This window comes from Haliaeetus leucocephalus, unplaced genomic scaffold, assembly GCF_000737465.1.
Source record: "Haliaeetus leucocephalus isolate CR32 unplaced genomic scaffold, Haliaeetus_leucocephalus-4.0 Scaffold428, whole genome shotgun sequence".
Classification (NCBI taxonomy): Eukaryota; Metazoa; Chordata; class Aves; order Accipitriformes; family Accipitridae; genus Haliaeetus; species Haliaeetus leucocephalus.
The window spans coordinates 6,538,277-6,552,914 of record NW_010972864.1 but is presented as its reverse complement, the minus strand read 5'-3'; the positions used below and the strand labels follow the sequence as shown (position 1 = coordinate 6,552,914).

The window sequence follows — 14,638 nt, the reverse complement described above, 5'->3', positions numbered from 1 at the left end:
ATAAATATATATATTTCAAAAAGAACAATTTTGTGGGAGCGTAACAGATAAAATACTGTCCAATAGGGTATACACAATGAGACTCTCAAATTCGGAGGACAGCAGTGTAACAAGCAATAGAAATAATCACGGATGAAACTGCCTACAGTAAACACACTGACCCCAATCACATCCAAATTACAGCCAAATTAGTATCCACATTTTAAGGCCTGCAATTATACAAATGAGTTTTCTAAATAAATTAAATGCCAACAGAATACATTGCAGTTAACTGATACAATTTAATAGAAAGTTATATGTTGCCAGTTCTACTGCAAGCTGATTTATTCCTTCTACTAGTAAAAATACCAGCAGAGTTCAAACAATGCTTTGACAGCCTACTAAATCCTATCAGTTCATTTTTCTGTAACTGCTGAGCTAGTGATGCCTTTTTCTGACCTTTGATTGCACTCTCAGAGGTGTCAGACAGCAGAACTGACCTGTTATCAGGGCAGGATCTCATAGAGCATCTCATTCACATACTAACCCATTCCTGACCAGCAGCCCCAGTGTGACACCCAAGTCTTCCCTTCACAGTTTGAATCTATGATTGATACAATGACTGGTCACCTTAAAATTAACTATTTATTCATGAAAGTAGGAATAGCAAAATGGAACAAGAGTTTACAATATTTTGGTCTATACATGAGGACCTCACATTTAAGACATGTCTTCTGGATCTGCAGCAGCATATTCCTTGAGAGGAACACCTGCATCCAGACAGAACAAGAACATAACTGCTTCTAGATCTCTTGCTCTGTGCTTGCTAGAGTTTGGGAAAACAATGAACTGCTGAAACATTGGCAGCTAATAGCTCAGACTGCCTCCCCTTCTGACTGATTTACTATGAAGGCATTCTCCTGTGTTCATTCTATCACATTCACTCCGTTTCAAGAAACAGAATCATTAAACTATGCATATATGCACATAGTTAATTAACTACAGTATACGGTAAACGTTGTAACCAAACCAAATATGCTTTTCTTCAGTTACATATCAACTATGTGTCCATGACACACTAATTTGTTTTTCTTCAGGTACTTAGCACATCCACATCCTACTTTTTCCTTCTATGAACATGCCAAAAGGCTGATCCTGCATGAGGAACAGTGCACGTTAACTCCTGTGCTCTGTTTCTGGACCAGAAGTACCCCTCTGCAATCCAGTTAAATGGGTGCAAAGGCAGCAGTTCTTACTAACTGGTCTCTTCTCTGATGGCACTTACTGGTAGCATGAATACTTACAGGACTACAGAGCCAGGTTGAAGACTGAGTACATATTGTAGACATGCAGCCAAGATGGTGCTGTTTTCAGAAACTGTGTGTATACTAGCATACAGTTAACTGTTCCTGGGACCATTCACCATATGTAAGAGTCCCTTCTCCATATGTAATGGTCCCTGGTCTGTGTTGTCTCCTCAACTGCACTCAAACTCTTTGGGAGAGTACTAGCTGGCACAGACCAAAAACACAGCAGGGACCACTTTAGCATTTTAATGCTATGGGTAATCAAGTTCCAGTGCACAGTGACATTCCTTGGAAGTGTTTAATTTACACTAGCACAGACCAAGGCAATAGCTAAGACCATTTTAAGAGAAACTTTAAGATTGTTGGGAGCCATTAAAATAGCAAATGTTATGGATGGCTTACGATTATTGCAAATAGCTCATTAAGCAACCCTGTGGTAAAATATAGTGTATGGACAGCCCCACTACTTAAATTTTTCCACTACAAATTGCACGAAAGTTCAGATGTTTCAATCTCCCTTAGCTGCCATTCATGAAAGGGCTGGGAAAAAAAAAATCTGTTACATCCACATAGGAATTTGATATCCACAGACACCATTCAACTTTTCTTACTCATAATCAAGACAGCAAAGGGGTAAAAGTGGCTGCTGCCCTCACCTCCCTGATTGCTGCAGAGTGGTAAAAAACCAGGCAATTTGGCTCTTCCAGCATGTTCAGACTGGGGGTCAGAAAAAGCTGGCTCAGAGCTGCTTGCAGCATAGTTTTTTCGGCTTGTGTTATATGCCCAGGGTCCACAAGTAACCATTAGTGGGAAATGAGATACCAAATGCTGCCAGCATTAAAAAAAAGCCTTCCAGACAGTTCTAGCTAAAAGAGGTCTCTTAAAAACTAGCTATTAATACACCAACTTTCCAAATCTCAAATTTTCTTCCCTTCTTTGGTGATGAGGGAAATCATCAGTTTTCCCTCAGGGTTATTTGTATATAAAGCTTAAGGTTTTCACACATGGAACGTGCTAGGAATACATTAGCAGTGGATGTGATAGTGACTGCCTATTTTACTAAAGATCAAACATTTTTATGTTGCTCAGATCCCAACCAACTCTTCTGCTGAAGCGAACGCATTCTGACTTCTGAGTACAAATGTCATGGTTTAACTTGCATTAAGCTGACATTTGAACTCCACTCTTACATTGATTAAAAAAAAAAAAAAAATCCATTCCTTGTGCAACATTTAAAAACTTTGCTGTTACAGCAACAATCAAAAGCCCATTTGGAAGGCTGGTGGACCCTGTTGTGCTCTCTGCTGCTCAGAATTCTACACTGAATCTGCAGGACATCGTGTTTGGGATGTGGCTATCCATCCACCACCTTAAGTACATAACAATAACCAAGAATTTACAAACAGTGCCCCAACAAACTGAAATCTTTGTTGTTCAGGTCAATGAAAGTCTGAAACCGAAATGCCCATAATTGTGGAAAATTATACTTGATCCAGAATAATGACTTCTTCCTGAATGCAGCTGCCAGGCAGCTCAGGCTCTAAAATACGAGGTTTTTCCTTTCCGTTTTCCCTCGTCCAGGACAAATACAAGGATTAGGCCTCATTTATACTCATGGCATTTACACCATTCTGACAGCACAGTCTTGAGCCAGATGCAGCTATTTATTCATGTCCAGTGCAGACACTCTTGCATGTCCACGAATGACAGAGTGGCATAAAGCTCCATAGCATAAATGAAAATCAAGCCCTTACATTCCTAACATTAAAGAAATTCTGAAACTTTATTAATTATATTGCCCAACATTATTTATAATTAACTTAGTATTCTCACAAAGCTAGATCACATTTTTAAATGAAAAAGGCATATTATTGTCTTAATGCCTTCCTTCCAGAAAGCAGAGTGCAATGAGCTACTCTCGATTCAGCTGCAAATCTCTTAACACCTTGGCGTTACAAACAGGTTTGTTTTCTCCACGACGACACATTAAAATGATTTATTTCAAATCTGTAATAGACAAGAGCAAAGACACTATTGGGATATTTCCTATCCAAGTGAAATAAAAGATACATTTCAAAATCTAATAAAATTATACTTCAGCAAGACTTACCTGTCATTCCTAAGATCACCTTTTAAAAATACTGGCAAACACCAGTCATCTCTGTCAGATGTTATTTTTAACAATAAATCACTTTTTTTCCTTCCCAGCTGAGCTATTTCAATCTTTTGTCCCTTCATAATTCTGGAGAGCATTATTCAACAGAGGGCAATATTAGATTTCATGCCTGTCTGTGACAATGAATGCATCTAATTTTATGCCTAAAGCAAATTTACCTGTTCACTGAGCTGTATGACTTGAGTTTCCAAATCTTTATCTGATTTGGATGCTGAGCTGCTTGGTGCAGCTTTTTTTGCTGAAGATGGGCGAGACGGTGTTGATCCTGGTTTAGAAGCTGGACTGGATTTAGCAGCACCTGAAAAAGTACAATAAATAACAATCAAGATGTATCCCCATGATAAATACATTCCTATTAACCTGGTACTGAAACAAAAGTATTCATTTTACAGCCAGCCATTCTCTCTGTTACTTCAAGGTGACAGTGGAGGAAGTTGCAGTGCTGCTATACCTTGGGAAAGGAAAAACCACATTTCCTAGCAGTTTTACTTTGAGTTTGCTACTGAGAGTGATGTAACTCAAACTAAAATAAATAAACATTGAACTAAGAACATAAAGTTCCCTTAGCTGTCAGCAGCTTTCAGCTTTAAAAAATATGCCATTAACAGACCATTCCCCCAGCCCAATATTTAGTGTACAGATCTATCTTCAATTCCCCTGGAGAAAGACAGACTTGAAAAACTCAGCTAAACTGTGCTTTCTTTGTTTTCAAATGTAAACCATCCTTGAGACAAGGGCATTGATAGTTTAGACAGAGCACGCAGAATTAAATCCATCAGTAACTCGCAGTTGCCATAGTGACCAAGAGATGAGTTTTGATCTGCTTCAGTTTTGCTATTTGTTTTTAATGACTTGCACTGCAAATCTGCCAGAACATGGAACAACATCTTTACCAGCAAAAAAAAGGCAAGTGCATGCAGGTACTCTTTCACAATGCCTGAGCAGAGGAATGTTTATGTGAAAGGGGTCACAGTGCCTTCACATGAACCTCACAGCCAGCTCCTCACACCTTGCTCTGCCTCTCCATCTTTCCTCTCCTTGTCAGCGGTTTGGTTTAGTCGCTCAGCCCTGGTACGTGAATGAGTGCCCAGCTCACCTTGCCTGGGCTGCCACAGGCACTGTACTCTGACTCATAGCCTTTTCCTTATTCCCACCAGCTAGGACTAAGCCTCAGAGGCAGTGGACATACATCTGGTTCAGAAATCACTTGGGTTCAGACAGAAACTCGGCGCTCTCTCCAACCTATTTTATTGGATTTATGAAGCAGGCATGTGAATCAGAAGTCCTGCTTTGCAGCACCCACATTTATCACTGTTTCTTACAAAGAGCAAAACACAGTTGCCTGGACCTGCTGATGGGCTCCATGGCCACACTCCTCCACCAAATGCTGTTGGCTCTGAAGCCTGGGCCACACAGCGTGAGGGAGAAAGCCCGCATCCAGCAAGCACCCAGCTGAGCTCCAAGCTTGCAGTCACCACTCCTGGAAGGATTTGGCCCAGCTTTCTCAGCAACCACCTTCCAGCCCACACCTTGCCAGCTGCTCTTCCCAGAAGGTGATTTGATTTATGGCACACTACATATTGCTCTAAGTTGTCATCTCCACAACTTATCCCCAGTGTCAGACAACACTTTATTAAAGCAATTCATTGTAAAACCAGTGTATTACAAAGGCGTTACTAGGAAGAAATCACAAGGAGGCAGAGAAGGGCAGGAGGGGGAGAAAGATGACTTGTGAGGCTGTCCATATGGCCAAACCCTGGAGCTCCGACAGTCTCACTGACCTCGAACTGTGTATAGTGGTCCCTTGGAGGAGCCAAAAAACAATGGGAAAGGAGATCAGCAAGGGGTTATTTAATCAAGCTAGCTTAGGCTTTTCTGATTTAGTCACAGGCCTCTCTGTAACAAGCATCGGAAGCTTCCCGCCTCTGCGGATAACTCTGTGTTAACTGGGTCACCTAATGCCAACAGAACATAAACAAACAGCTTGATAATTCAGTTGACTTGTGTAAGCATTTCTGTACAAGACACCCACTCTCCTTTTCTATGCTCCTGAAAATGAGACAAATAAGGAAAAAAATAAAATACTTTTTTTTTTAAATTGGTCACTCCAGTCCAATAACTTCCATGCCTAAATCCTTACAATTACATACACAAACTCACCTCTAGCAGATTTCAGATACAGTACACAGACTTGCTAAAGTCGGGAAAATTCAATGTTGTATACATCCCTGAAATTAAACTTCTTTTCACACCATAGTTGGATCAGCAAAGAATAAATCAGTTGTGGAAACACATTAAAAATGCCAAGATCTTTTGCTGGTATTTCTTTGTTGAGGCAATTTCATAAACTTTAGCACCCTGCCTTCATTACACATTTTCCAGGTTCAGTCCACATTTTGACTGACTAAAAATAAGCTGCTTAAGAGGAGGATTGTTAAGGTGCTCTCAAAGCCTGGAAAACAATTTTCATTTGGATTAGCAGATAAATAGAAGAAAACTGGTGTTGAAATACGCAAGATAAACACACATGAAATAATCACTTTGACTATAGCATTCTAGTTGGGCCTGAAGTTATTTAGTGAATACTTGTATCACATGGAACTGCAAAAGTTACCCATACAAAATTGAAAATAATAGAGATGTATACTAAACCAAGGTATCAATGTTTCTTTCTTATTGTATTCTGCACCTGCAAGAAGCAGTTCAGGATATCGACTGAAAATTAAGTGCTATAAAACAAGATATGGACCTTCAAATGTGAAACCCTGGCTGGTCAATGCATCTCCCCCCCTACCAATTACCCTTCTTCTACTTGAAGGCAGCACTGGACTTTACCTAGGCAGCAAACACCTGCGCACAAGCATACGAGAAGCTGCTCAGGTTTTCTAGGACAGCATCCCCGGCCTATTAGTTCTTCGCCATTTCTCCTCGGGGGTCATGGTACAAGACCTAAGCCAGGCACGGTGTGCAGCCACGGCATATTACTCCCTTTCACGCTCAATAGCCCTGCAAAGTGAGCTCATTCTTTGTAGATTGGGGTGCTGATCACAGAAAGCCGAATCGTTAAGTACACACCTCTTTTTAACCTGCAGAGAGAGGTAAGGACAGAGCAGGCACAAACATTTAATCCCCAGGTATTCTTTCCAATTGGCAGCTGAGGAACCCTCCCAGAGCATGCTGAGCAAGCCGGCATCACCACTGTCTGCAGAGAGGGCTGGATAGCACCAATACACTGCATTATATTCTGCCCTCCTTTGAAAATGATGAAGCCTTTTGAATTTCTACAGCAAAGTGTTGCTAAGCTTTATAAAATGTCCAGACAAATCAAAAGAAATTGACTTTTGCTCTGCTGCTCAGGACCAGCTCTTAAATGAGCAAGATATTCCAATTTCAGTAACACAGATAAAAACCAGCTAAATAATCTGAGCATTTCAGACTGTATCAGCAACAGCTGGATAGAACTTAATTGCAACAGAGAATGCCTAGGGATTTCTAATTTAAAATTTCGCGGAGGAAAAAAAAAGCTTTACTGCACATTTATTCTCAAGCACCAGTTTTAGAATCGGCTCAGAGGTAAGCCCCCCATTCTAACAGAAGCTTAATTTCATAAAAGAATTAAAGGATGCTGGCTGGTAGAGTAGTGCAAAGTACTTGAGACAGCCAGATATTTAAACAGAGACAAAAGATCTTGGTAGACTTAATGACTTTGCTATTGAGCACCACAATGGCTTTGCAGTCAATTAGTGCAAGTGTGGAATAACTCCTAATGCATTGCTCAAAGGGCCTATATAATCCAAGCAGTTGAAATTCTGTCCAACATCATATCTTCTATGAAAATATTTATATATAACCCATTTACATATTCTGAGAAAGCACAGCATTTTATACAAGTATTTTATATTTAAAAAAATACCTGATAACCAGCTCTTCTCATTGACCACTGAGAACACTGCATTGTAATCAGCACCATAAATGTTGCCTATTCTTACCCATTCCCCATTCCCTTTCAAGCTTACTGTTGACGTTCAAAAAGAAGTGCAGAGCCCTGTCCCTGGAGAGGAACAGCCCCATGCCCCAGAACATGCTGGCAGCCAACAGTCTGGAAAGGAGTGTGGCACAAAAGGACTTGGGGGTCCTGAGCCAGCAATGCACCCTTGCAGCAAGGAAGGCCAAACAGCCTCCTGGGCTGCATTGGGAAGAACACTGCCAGCAGGCTGAGGGAGGTGATTCTACCCCTCTGCTCGGCACTGATGAGGCACATCTGGAGTGCTGGGTCCAGTTCAGGGCTCCCCAGTATGAGACAGACACGGACATACTGGAAAGAGTCCAACAAAGGGCCATGAAGACAACAAAGGGACTGGAGCACCTCACACAGGAGGAAAGGCTGAGAGATCTGGGACTGTTCAGCCTGGAGAAGAGAAGCTTCAGGGGGATCTTATCCATACTCTTTTCAGTGGTTCCCAGTCAAAGGACAAGATGCAGTGGGCACAAATTGGAATACACGAAATTACATTTAAACATAAGAAAAAACTTCTTCATTCTATGGGTGATCAAATACTGGAACGAGCTGTCCAGAGGCGGGGGGGAGTGTCTCCATCCTTGGAGACACTTAAACCTCACTCAACTGCATATAGTCCGGGGCAACTGGCTCTAGGTGACCCTGCTTTGAGCAAAGGGTTCGGACTGGATGATCTCAGAAGTGCCTTCCCACCTCCGCTGTTCTGTGAGAACTTCTGTTACAGCAAGCTCTGATTTTAGGTCAGTGCAGAGTTCAATTAAAATTTTTTGTGAACAGTATTGCAGTTGCTTCAGTTAGCACCTGGATAACTTTTTGTACCTGCCCATATAACGCTAGCAGAGATGGGAAAAATAAATTCACAGTTGAAAGACAAATTATTTTGTTCTTGTACTGAAATAAGTTGGATGAACCAGCTTTGAAATGCATTACAGGTTTCTATCTATGGTGCTCCAGAAACAATTACTAGTCAGTCCATCATAATTAAATATGTCCCCACCAATTTCAGCTTCACTATTCTTTTTGCTAAAGATGTAAGTTTTACAAACAGATGTACACTTCTGCAATTTAAAACAGTGGATGTTGGCACTATGCAGGTTTTGGGTACAACAAAGCTAGGCTGCAAATTCCAGGTCACACTACAACACAAGCACAGTCTTGCAGACAAGAGACCTATTTAATGTTTAGAGAGAAATCTTCCTTGAAGCTATATGAGTAATTAGTACGCCATTAAATATTAATGTAAAATTCCAAGAAAACACGTGCATGAATACAGTGTGGACATGCATGAGGATGGCATGACAGCAATGGAAGCCCTGAGCAAGCATGAGACTTGGCTGAGCCCTCACAACCACTGCTTCAGTGGAATTTGGGAATCACTCGCAGTCTATCTTCAGTCAAATTAAAGGATTTCATAAAATTAATGTTCCTGGCTCGTGCCACAGGAAAAAAAAAAACCAAAAAACACCCCAAACCAAGAGGCCAGAGCTAGCAATTTCTTCATGAGCTAAAGAAAAAACTCCCCACCCACTTAAAACAAATGAGTGGGCACAGTAGATGAATTAATATTCACACACGCTTATTGTTGCAGCAACACTGGGATGCAAGAAACTGCTCAATTTAGGGATGCTTAATGGCATAAGTGATGACAAATGATGCTTAATGGGAATGAAATGACCTCAGACAAAATCTGACTCGACTTTCAGCATCCCAACATGCTGTGGTGCAGCTGCCTAATTATTTTGTGGTACCAACTTCCCCTGGGTGGCAGGACTCCTCTGTCCCCTCAGCTCTCCATACCTCCACTGCTGCTGGCTACAGTACAGTCTGATCCGCTCTACTCTGATCATCACTGCCAGACAGCTGGCAAAGAGTAGTGTGTACAAATACTTGAAACTGAAGCACCTTTTAAAATTTCAACAGAGCAATACAAGCAAAAACATACAATGGAGTCTATTTGTCAGATGAAAAAGTTTTGCTGATGGCATGGCCCCCTCAGGTTATCTTTAATAGAAGGAAATTTGATAGATAGGAACTAACCACAGCCTCTTCTCCATCATAAATGAAGACTCTTCTTTAGATTTAAAACAACCAACATTTTAATGGCAACTAGTAATTGTTCTCAACTGAAACCCCTATTTTCTCTAGAAACATCTTCAAGCCTGTAAGCATTCATCTTCAATGGAGGAGACCATTCCACATAGGCTTAACAGAAGAATACAATTTGAAATTTGAAATGCTTTTAAAAATCTGCATTTTCTAAAATTCAACTGTCTGCTTAGCTATAAGGAGAAAGCAGCCTCAAAAGGAAAATCTGAAAAGAAAATATGTGAAGAAATTCATATTGAAATACAAAAGATCATGCAAAAATTTGAGCAACACAGACATTCAAACCACACCCACAGTACACTGAAAATTAAGACAGCAATTCAAATTTCACCACTGTTTTTCAATCACAATCTTCTTTCTAGAAAAAAGGCTCTGGCTCCCACACTACAAGCAGCATTGGTTTGTGGTCTAAATTCTCGGGCTCAGTGGGTTTAAAAATTAAAACTCTCCTCACGCTGGCAGAGGAGGTATGTGTCTGTATCAAGGCTGAGCCACTTTCTTCTCTACCTCCCAGGCCAGCACTGTCACTGCACATGCTGTTCTCATCGGCTAGTACAATTCCTTGGCCTCGTATGAACTAGGCACAAAAGCATTTTCAGTTTGTTGCCCCGCGGCTCTTCCCATGTCCAGCTCTGCCACGTTGTCCTGGAGCACTGTGCCACCACGAGCAGAGGTTGCCATCACCAATACCAACTGCTTGCCACCTGGGTAAAAAGGTCGCATGTTTTGGTGGACAGCAAAAAAAAAAAGCATTAGAAGGAGTTCTCTAGTCCCCCAGGAGTCCTAATCGTATCACTAGCTGCTAAAATAAAGACTGGTTTTGTTGAGTATTTTTATCCCTCAAAATTAATTTACAGCCTATCTGCCACAGTAGGATATACCATTTCCCTAAAGAAAACAGGTATTTTTCTTGCATAATTGGCTCTTCGATGCCATGCACATTATATATAAAGCATTCATGCACAAACAGTTCATTCTGCCCTGGTTATTTTCCCTGTCATAGCGTGAGTATTTTTAGCCCTCATGTGATCCTCCAGTATTTTCCAGCTCTGCTTTAGTCATCCTGCTCTCACTGAATATTTCAAACTAAAATGTATAACAGCCTTCGGATCTACGAACCCCTTGCATTTTTAGCTTACATGTTAATAATTAATTTTATTAAGCTGTCTTTTACCCGTGTATTTTTGACACCCCACACCCATACACAAAGCAGTGCTCTGTGGATTTGTTCTGACATACAGGAATACTTACGTAAGACACTAAGCTAAAATCCTGACAACCTGATCATCATTTTCAATTTGATCAGATGAAGCTTTTTCTGCTATTTTCCACAGGGAGCATTAGAACTGGCACAAACAACAATGCCCTAATATTTTAATCCCTTACCATGATTTTGACTCTACATCTGTAGGCTGTTTACCACTGCATTAGAGAAGAGCAGAGGCTGTAGGAGATCGAAAGCCAGCTCAGGGCTGGCAGATGGCATTATATCTAAAAGCAGCTGTGGTGCTGCTGGCAGGGAGCCTGCAGTGGTGGTCTGTGCTGCTGGCTCCACTCCTCGAAGGATGAAAACATACTCGTTCCCCCAGCAGGGAGCTGCATTTACCTGGCAAATCCTTGCTGCTCCTACTCTTTCTAGAAGCAGCCTTTTACATGTGTTACCAAAGCCATCAACCTGCTGTACCGCTGTCAGCTCGGCAACAAATCGGATCTGTCTCTCAAGGAAGGGGCAAAACAACGCGAGGGTGGCACAGCAGATTAGTTGTAGGGACCTATTTACGCTTCCATTTCCGAGCTGCATTATCCTTGACCTGCACTGACTCCTCAGTTGGATTGCCTTTGGAAGGGGTAGGGCCATGGCTGCTGGCCTGCTCCCCAATTAACACAAAACCCAGTGCACTTTCAGATTTCTTGAGTTTTGGGTAGTTTTAAAAGCATTTTTTTAAAATGAAATAAAGACCAAACTCTGCATTTGCAGAGATATAGGTAAATACCCATGTATAGGTACAGAAAGGAACTAGCTGATACTATGGGTCTTGTCAAGCTTTAGCATCAGATTAAAATACCAAAAATAATTCTTAACTCATGCCAGTACCTTTTTGGGTAAGCTTTCAGAGCAGTCCTTAAGGATTTGACCACTTTCTTGTTAACTGAAAAGACATACCTTAGTCTACCTCTGAAAATACAGTTTAGAACAGAGTGTTATAAAGCAATTATGAATAATTAAAGAGATCAGCACCTCCTAAATCACTCAAAAACAAAACTCTGGCAAAGGGCACTGGAAAAATTATTCCGTAGAACAACAGGAATCATCTGAAATGCATATGAAACTACTATTAGCGAAATAAATTATTCCTTTAGAAATGTATATATTTGATCAATTTAGGCAGATTTAAAAGTCTTTCAAAACCAAAAATATAGTATGAATGAGTACCCATATATCTGCTTGCTCCTGACACTAAACAATAGATGCATACATTTAGGTATGTCCACTGCATGCTGTTTACTCCCAAACAGCAGATGAGGCACACACAAGCTTGCAGATGCATACAACACTCCTCCCAGAGTGTCCTCTACCAACAGGCACCCAGTAAGAGCTCAAATCCTTTCAAGCAACCAGGCTACATGATGTGGTGAGGCGAGGCACAAAGGCACAATACATGAGTGAAATGAAAATGTGCTCACTCAGAAATTGAATAAACCTATGAATGACTGACACCTAACTGAAACAGACCTATTCTAAAATGCAAGCAGAAATAAAAGCTAGAACTCTCAATTCACCTAGCATCATGTAATGTCTACCCCCCCCCCCCCCAGTTCAACAGAAATTAAACTAGCATCCTGCCTGTCATACTTCTGGACAATACTTAAGTTAATAATGAAGGAAGCTTTCCACGAAAAATCTAACTCTTGCAGCCACAGGATCTTACCAAAACCCATCACACTGTATCTCAGTTGTCCTATTCCATACAAGGGCTGGGAAGCTACAGGACATGCTCTTCACACAACCAGCAACACAACATGAGATCACTGCATTATCCTCTATATCAGCTGGCTGGTTTCACTCCAGTAGCTATTCTATTTCTCTAGAATTGTCACCTCCACAGCTTTAATTTGGATGACACATTTGTGACTGGTAAAAACAGACCATCTGCAAGAAGAATTAACAAGCATGGTAAAGTCTGTATTTAATAAAAGTGTCTTCTCCAATTTCTCAACTGGACAACATTGTGACATTAGCACTTGGGGTTTTTTTGTTTTCAAAGGGAGTGCAAGACATCACATGGGAAATTATAGTGTACCAGGCCCTGAAATTCAGAAGTTCAGACACAAGACGGTGCAAAACAAAGATGTAAACAAGCTTTAGAAGCCCAGAGTGGCACTGGCCTGCTATTAGGTGCTCAATTTCCTGGAAGCACTAATGAGCTGAAGGCAGCTGGCCAAGTATGCCCCACTTTGACGTCAGAAGTGATCAGAGCAGAACACTGAAATCTGGGTGTGATTCCAGAGCATAAGCCAGACTAAAACTGAGTGTGTCTCATACCTGCCCCTTCCCTTTGCCAGCATTAGTGCGTATCTGAGCCCATGAGAAGACAGGTCACAGATTTAAGCCAACTGAAAATTAATCCTTATTTAAGGAATAGGTTAGCATGAATAAGGTAAACTCAGGACAAACCAATAAAGGAATTAAGTGTGTGTGCATGTGTGTTTCTGTAGGCACAAACCTATATGCATACAGGCAATCAACCCCAGTAACCCTTGGTTAGTGATTTTTTTTTTTTTTAAAATGGTAGCTGTTCTCCTGTTCACTTGACTTTCAGTTATCAAAAAATGGCATCTGCTTAGTGACCAGTCATGCCCATATTAGATAAACACCAAAGATCAGGCTTAGTTCTTTGGCCTGTTCCAGAAACACTGCTGTGATTTAATCCCAGTAGGCAGCTGAGCCCCCCACAGCTGCTCACTCACTGTCCCCATGGCAGGATGGGGGAGAGAATCGGAAGGGTGAAAGTGAGAAAACTCATGTGTTAAGATAAAGACAGTTTAATAGGTAAAGCAAAAGCCGCGCACGCAAGCAAAGCAAAGCAAGGAATTCATTCACCACTTCCCATCGGCAGGCAAGTGTTCAGCCATCTCCAGGAAAGCAGGGCTCCATCACGCCTAACAGTGACTTGGGAAGACAAATGGCATCACTCCAAACATGTCCCCCTGCTTCTTCTTTCCCTAGCTTTTACTGCTGACCATGACTTCATATGGTCTGGGATATCCCTTTGGTCAGTTGAGGTCAGCTGTCCCAGCTGTCCCCCCTCCAAATTTCTTGTGCTCCCCCAGCCTCCTCACTGGCAAGGCAATGTTTTTAACAGAAAAGGCCTTGACACTGTGTAAGCACTGATCAGCAATAACTAAACCATCCCCGTCTTATCAACACCGTTTTGGTAACAAATCCAAAACATAGACCCATACAATCTCCTATGAAGAAAGTTAACTCTATGCTAGCAAAACCCAGTACAAACACAAAATAAAAAGTTAGAAGACAGAGCTCTTTGAGAAAGAGCAATACTTGTATGTTGTTCACCTAAGAGGACTAGCGTACCTGAACAATAAGCACATATAAAAAACACAAATAATTTAATTTTTTCCTTCTGGTCAGCCCTTAAGATTTGGAAGCATTTCACTCACCATAAAAAATAAAAAAATAAATCAGCCTGTGCTAGCAATTTCCTATAAGGGTGGAGGTGTGAGAAAGGAACACATTTCATTTAATGTTCTTGAATACACTTACACATACCATTTTCAGCAACAAGAAGGTTAAATGCCTTTGTCTCCACCATCAGACATCACTAGAATCCACATCATTTACATCAAGGATTCAGTGGAGGAGACCCTATGCTCAACAGGGCTGGGCCAAACTAGAACACACCACAAGAAGTTAACGTCTGTCATCTCAGATGCTAAGTCTACGAGACAAGGCAAAAAGAATGGCCCACCCACATGAGGAAATAATTTTTAAATAGTATTTATGTAAAATTGATCACAGTTTATAGTTGTCTT

The 14,638-nt window shown here is 41.1% G+C and overlaps 1 protein-coding gene across 2 annotated transcripts in view; it reads right to left on the bottom strand.

The window, feature by feature from the left end:
• Positions 1-14,638, bottom strand: part of MAPRE2 (microtubule-associated protein, RP/EB family, member 2) — a 90,521-nt gene that overhangs the window by 9,786 nt on the left and 66,097 nt on the right. For both annotated transcript variants that reach the window (XM_010574375.1, XM_010574376.1), the window contains exon 6: positions 3,621-3,760. In XM_010574375.1, coding sequence (XP_010572677.1) covers positions 3,621-3,760 — 140 coding nt within the window. The remainder of the gene's footprint in view (positions 1-3,620; positions 3,761-14,638) is intronic.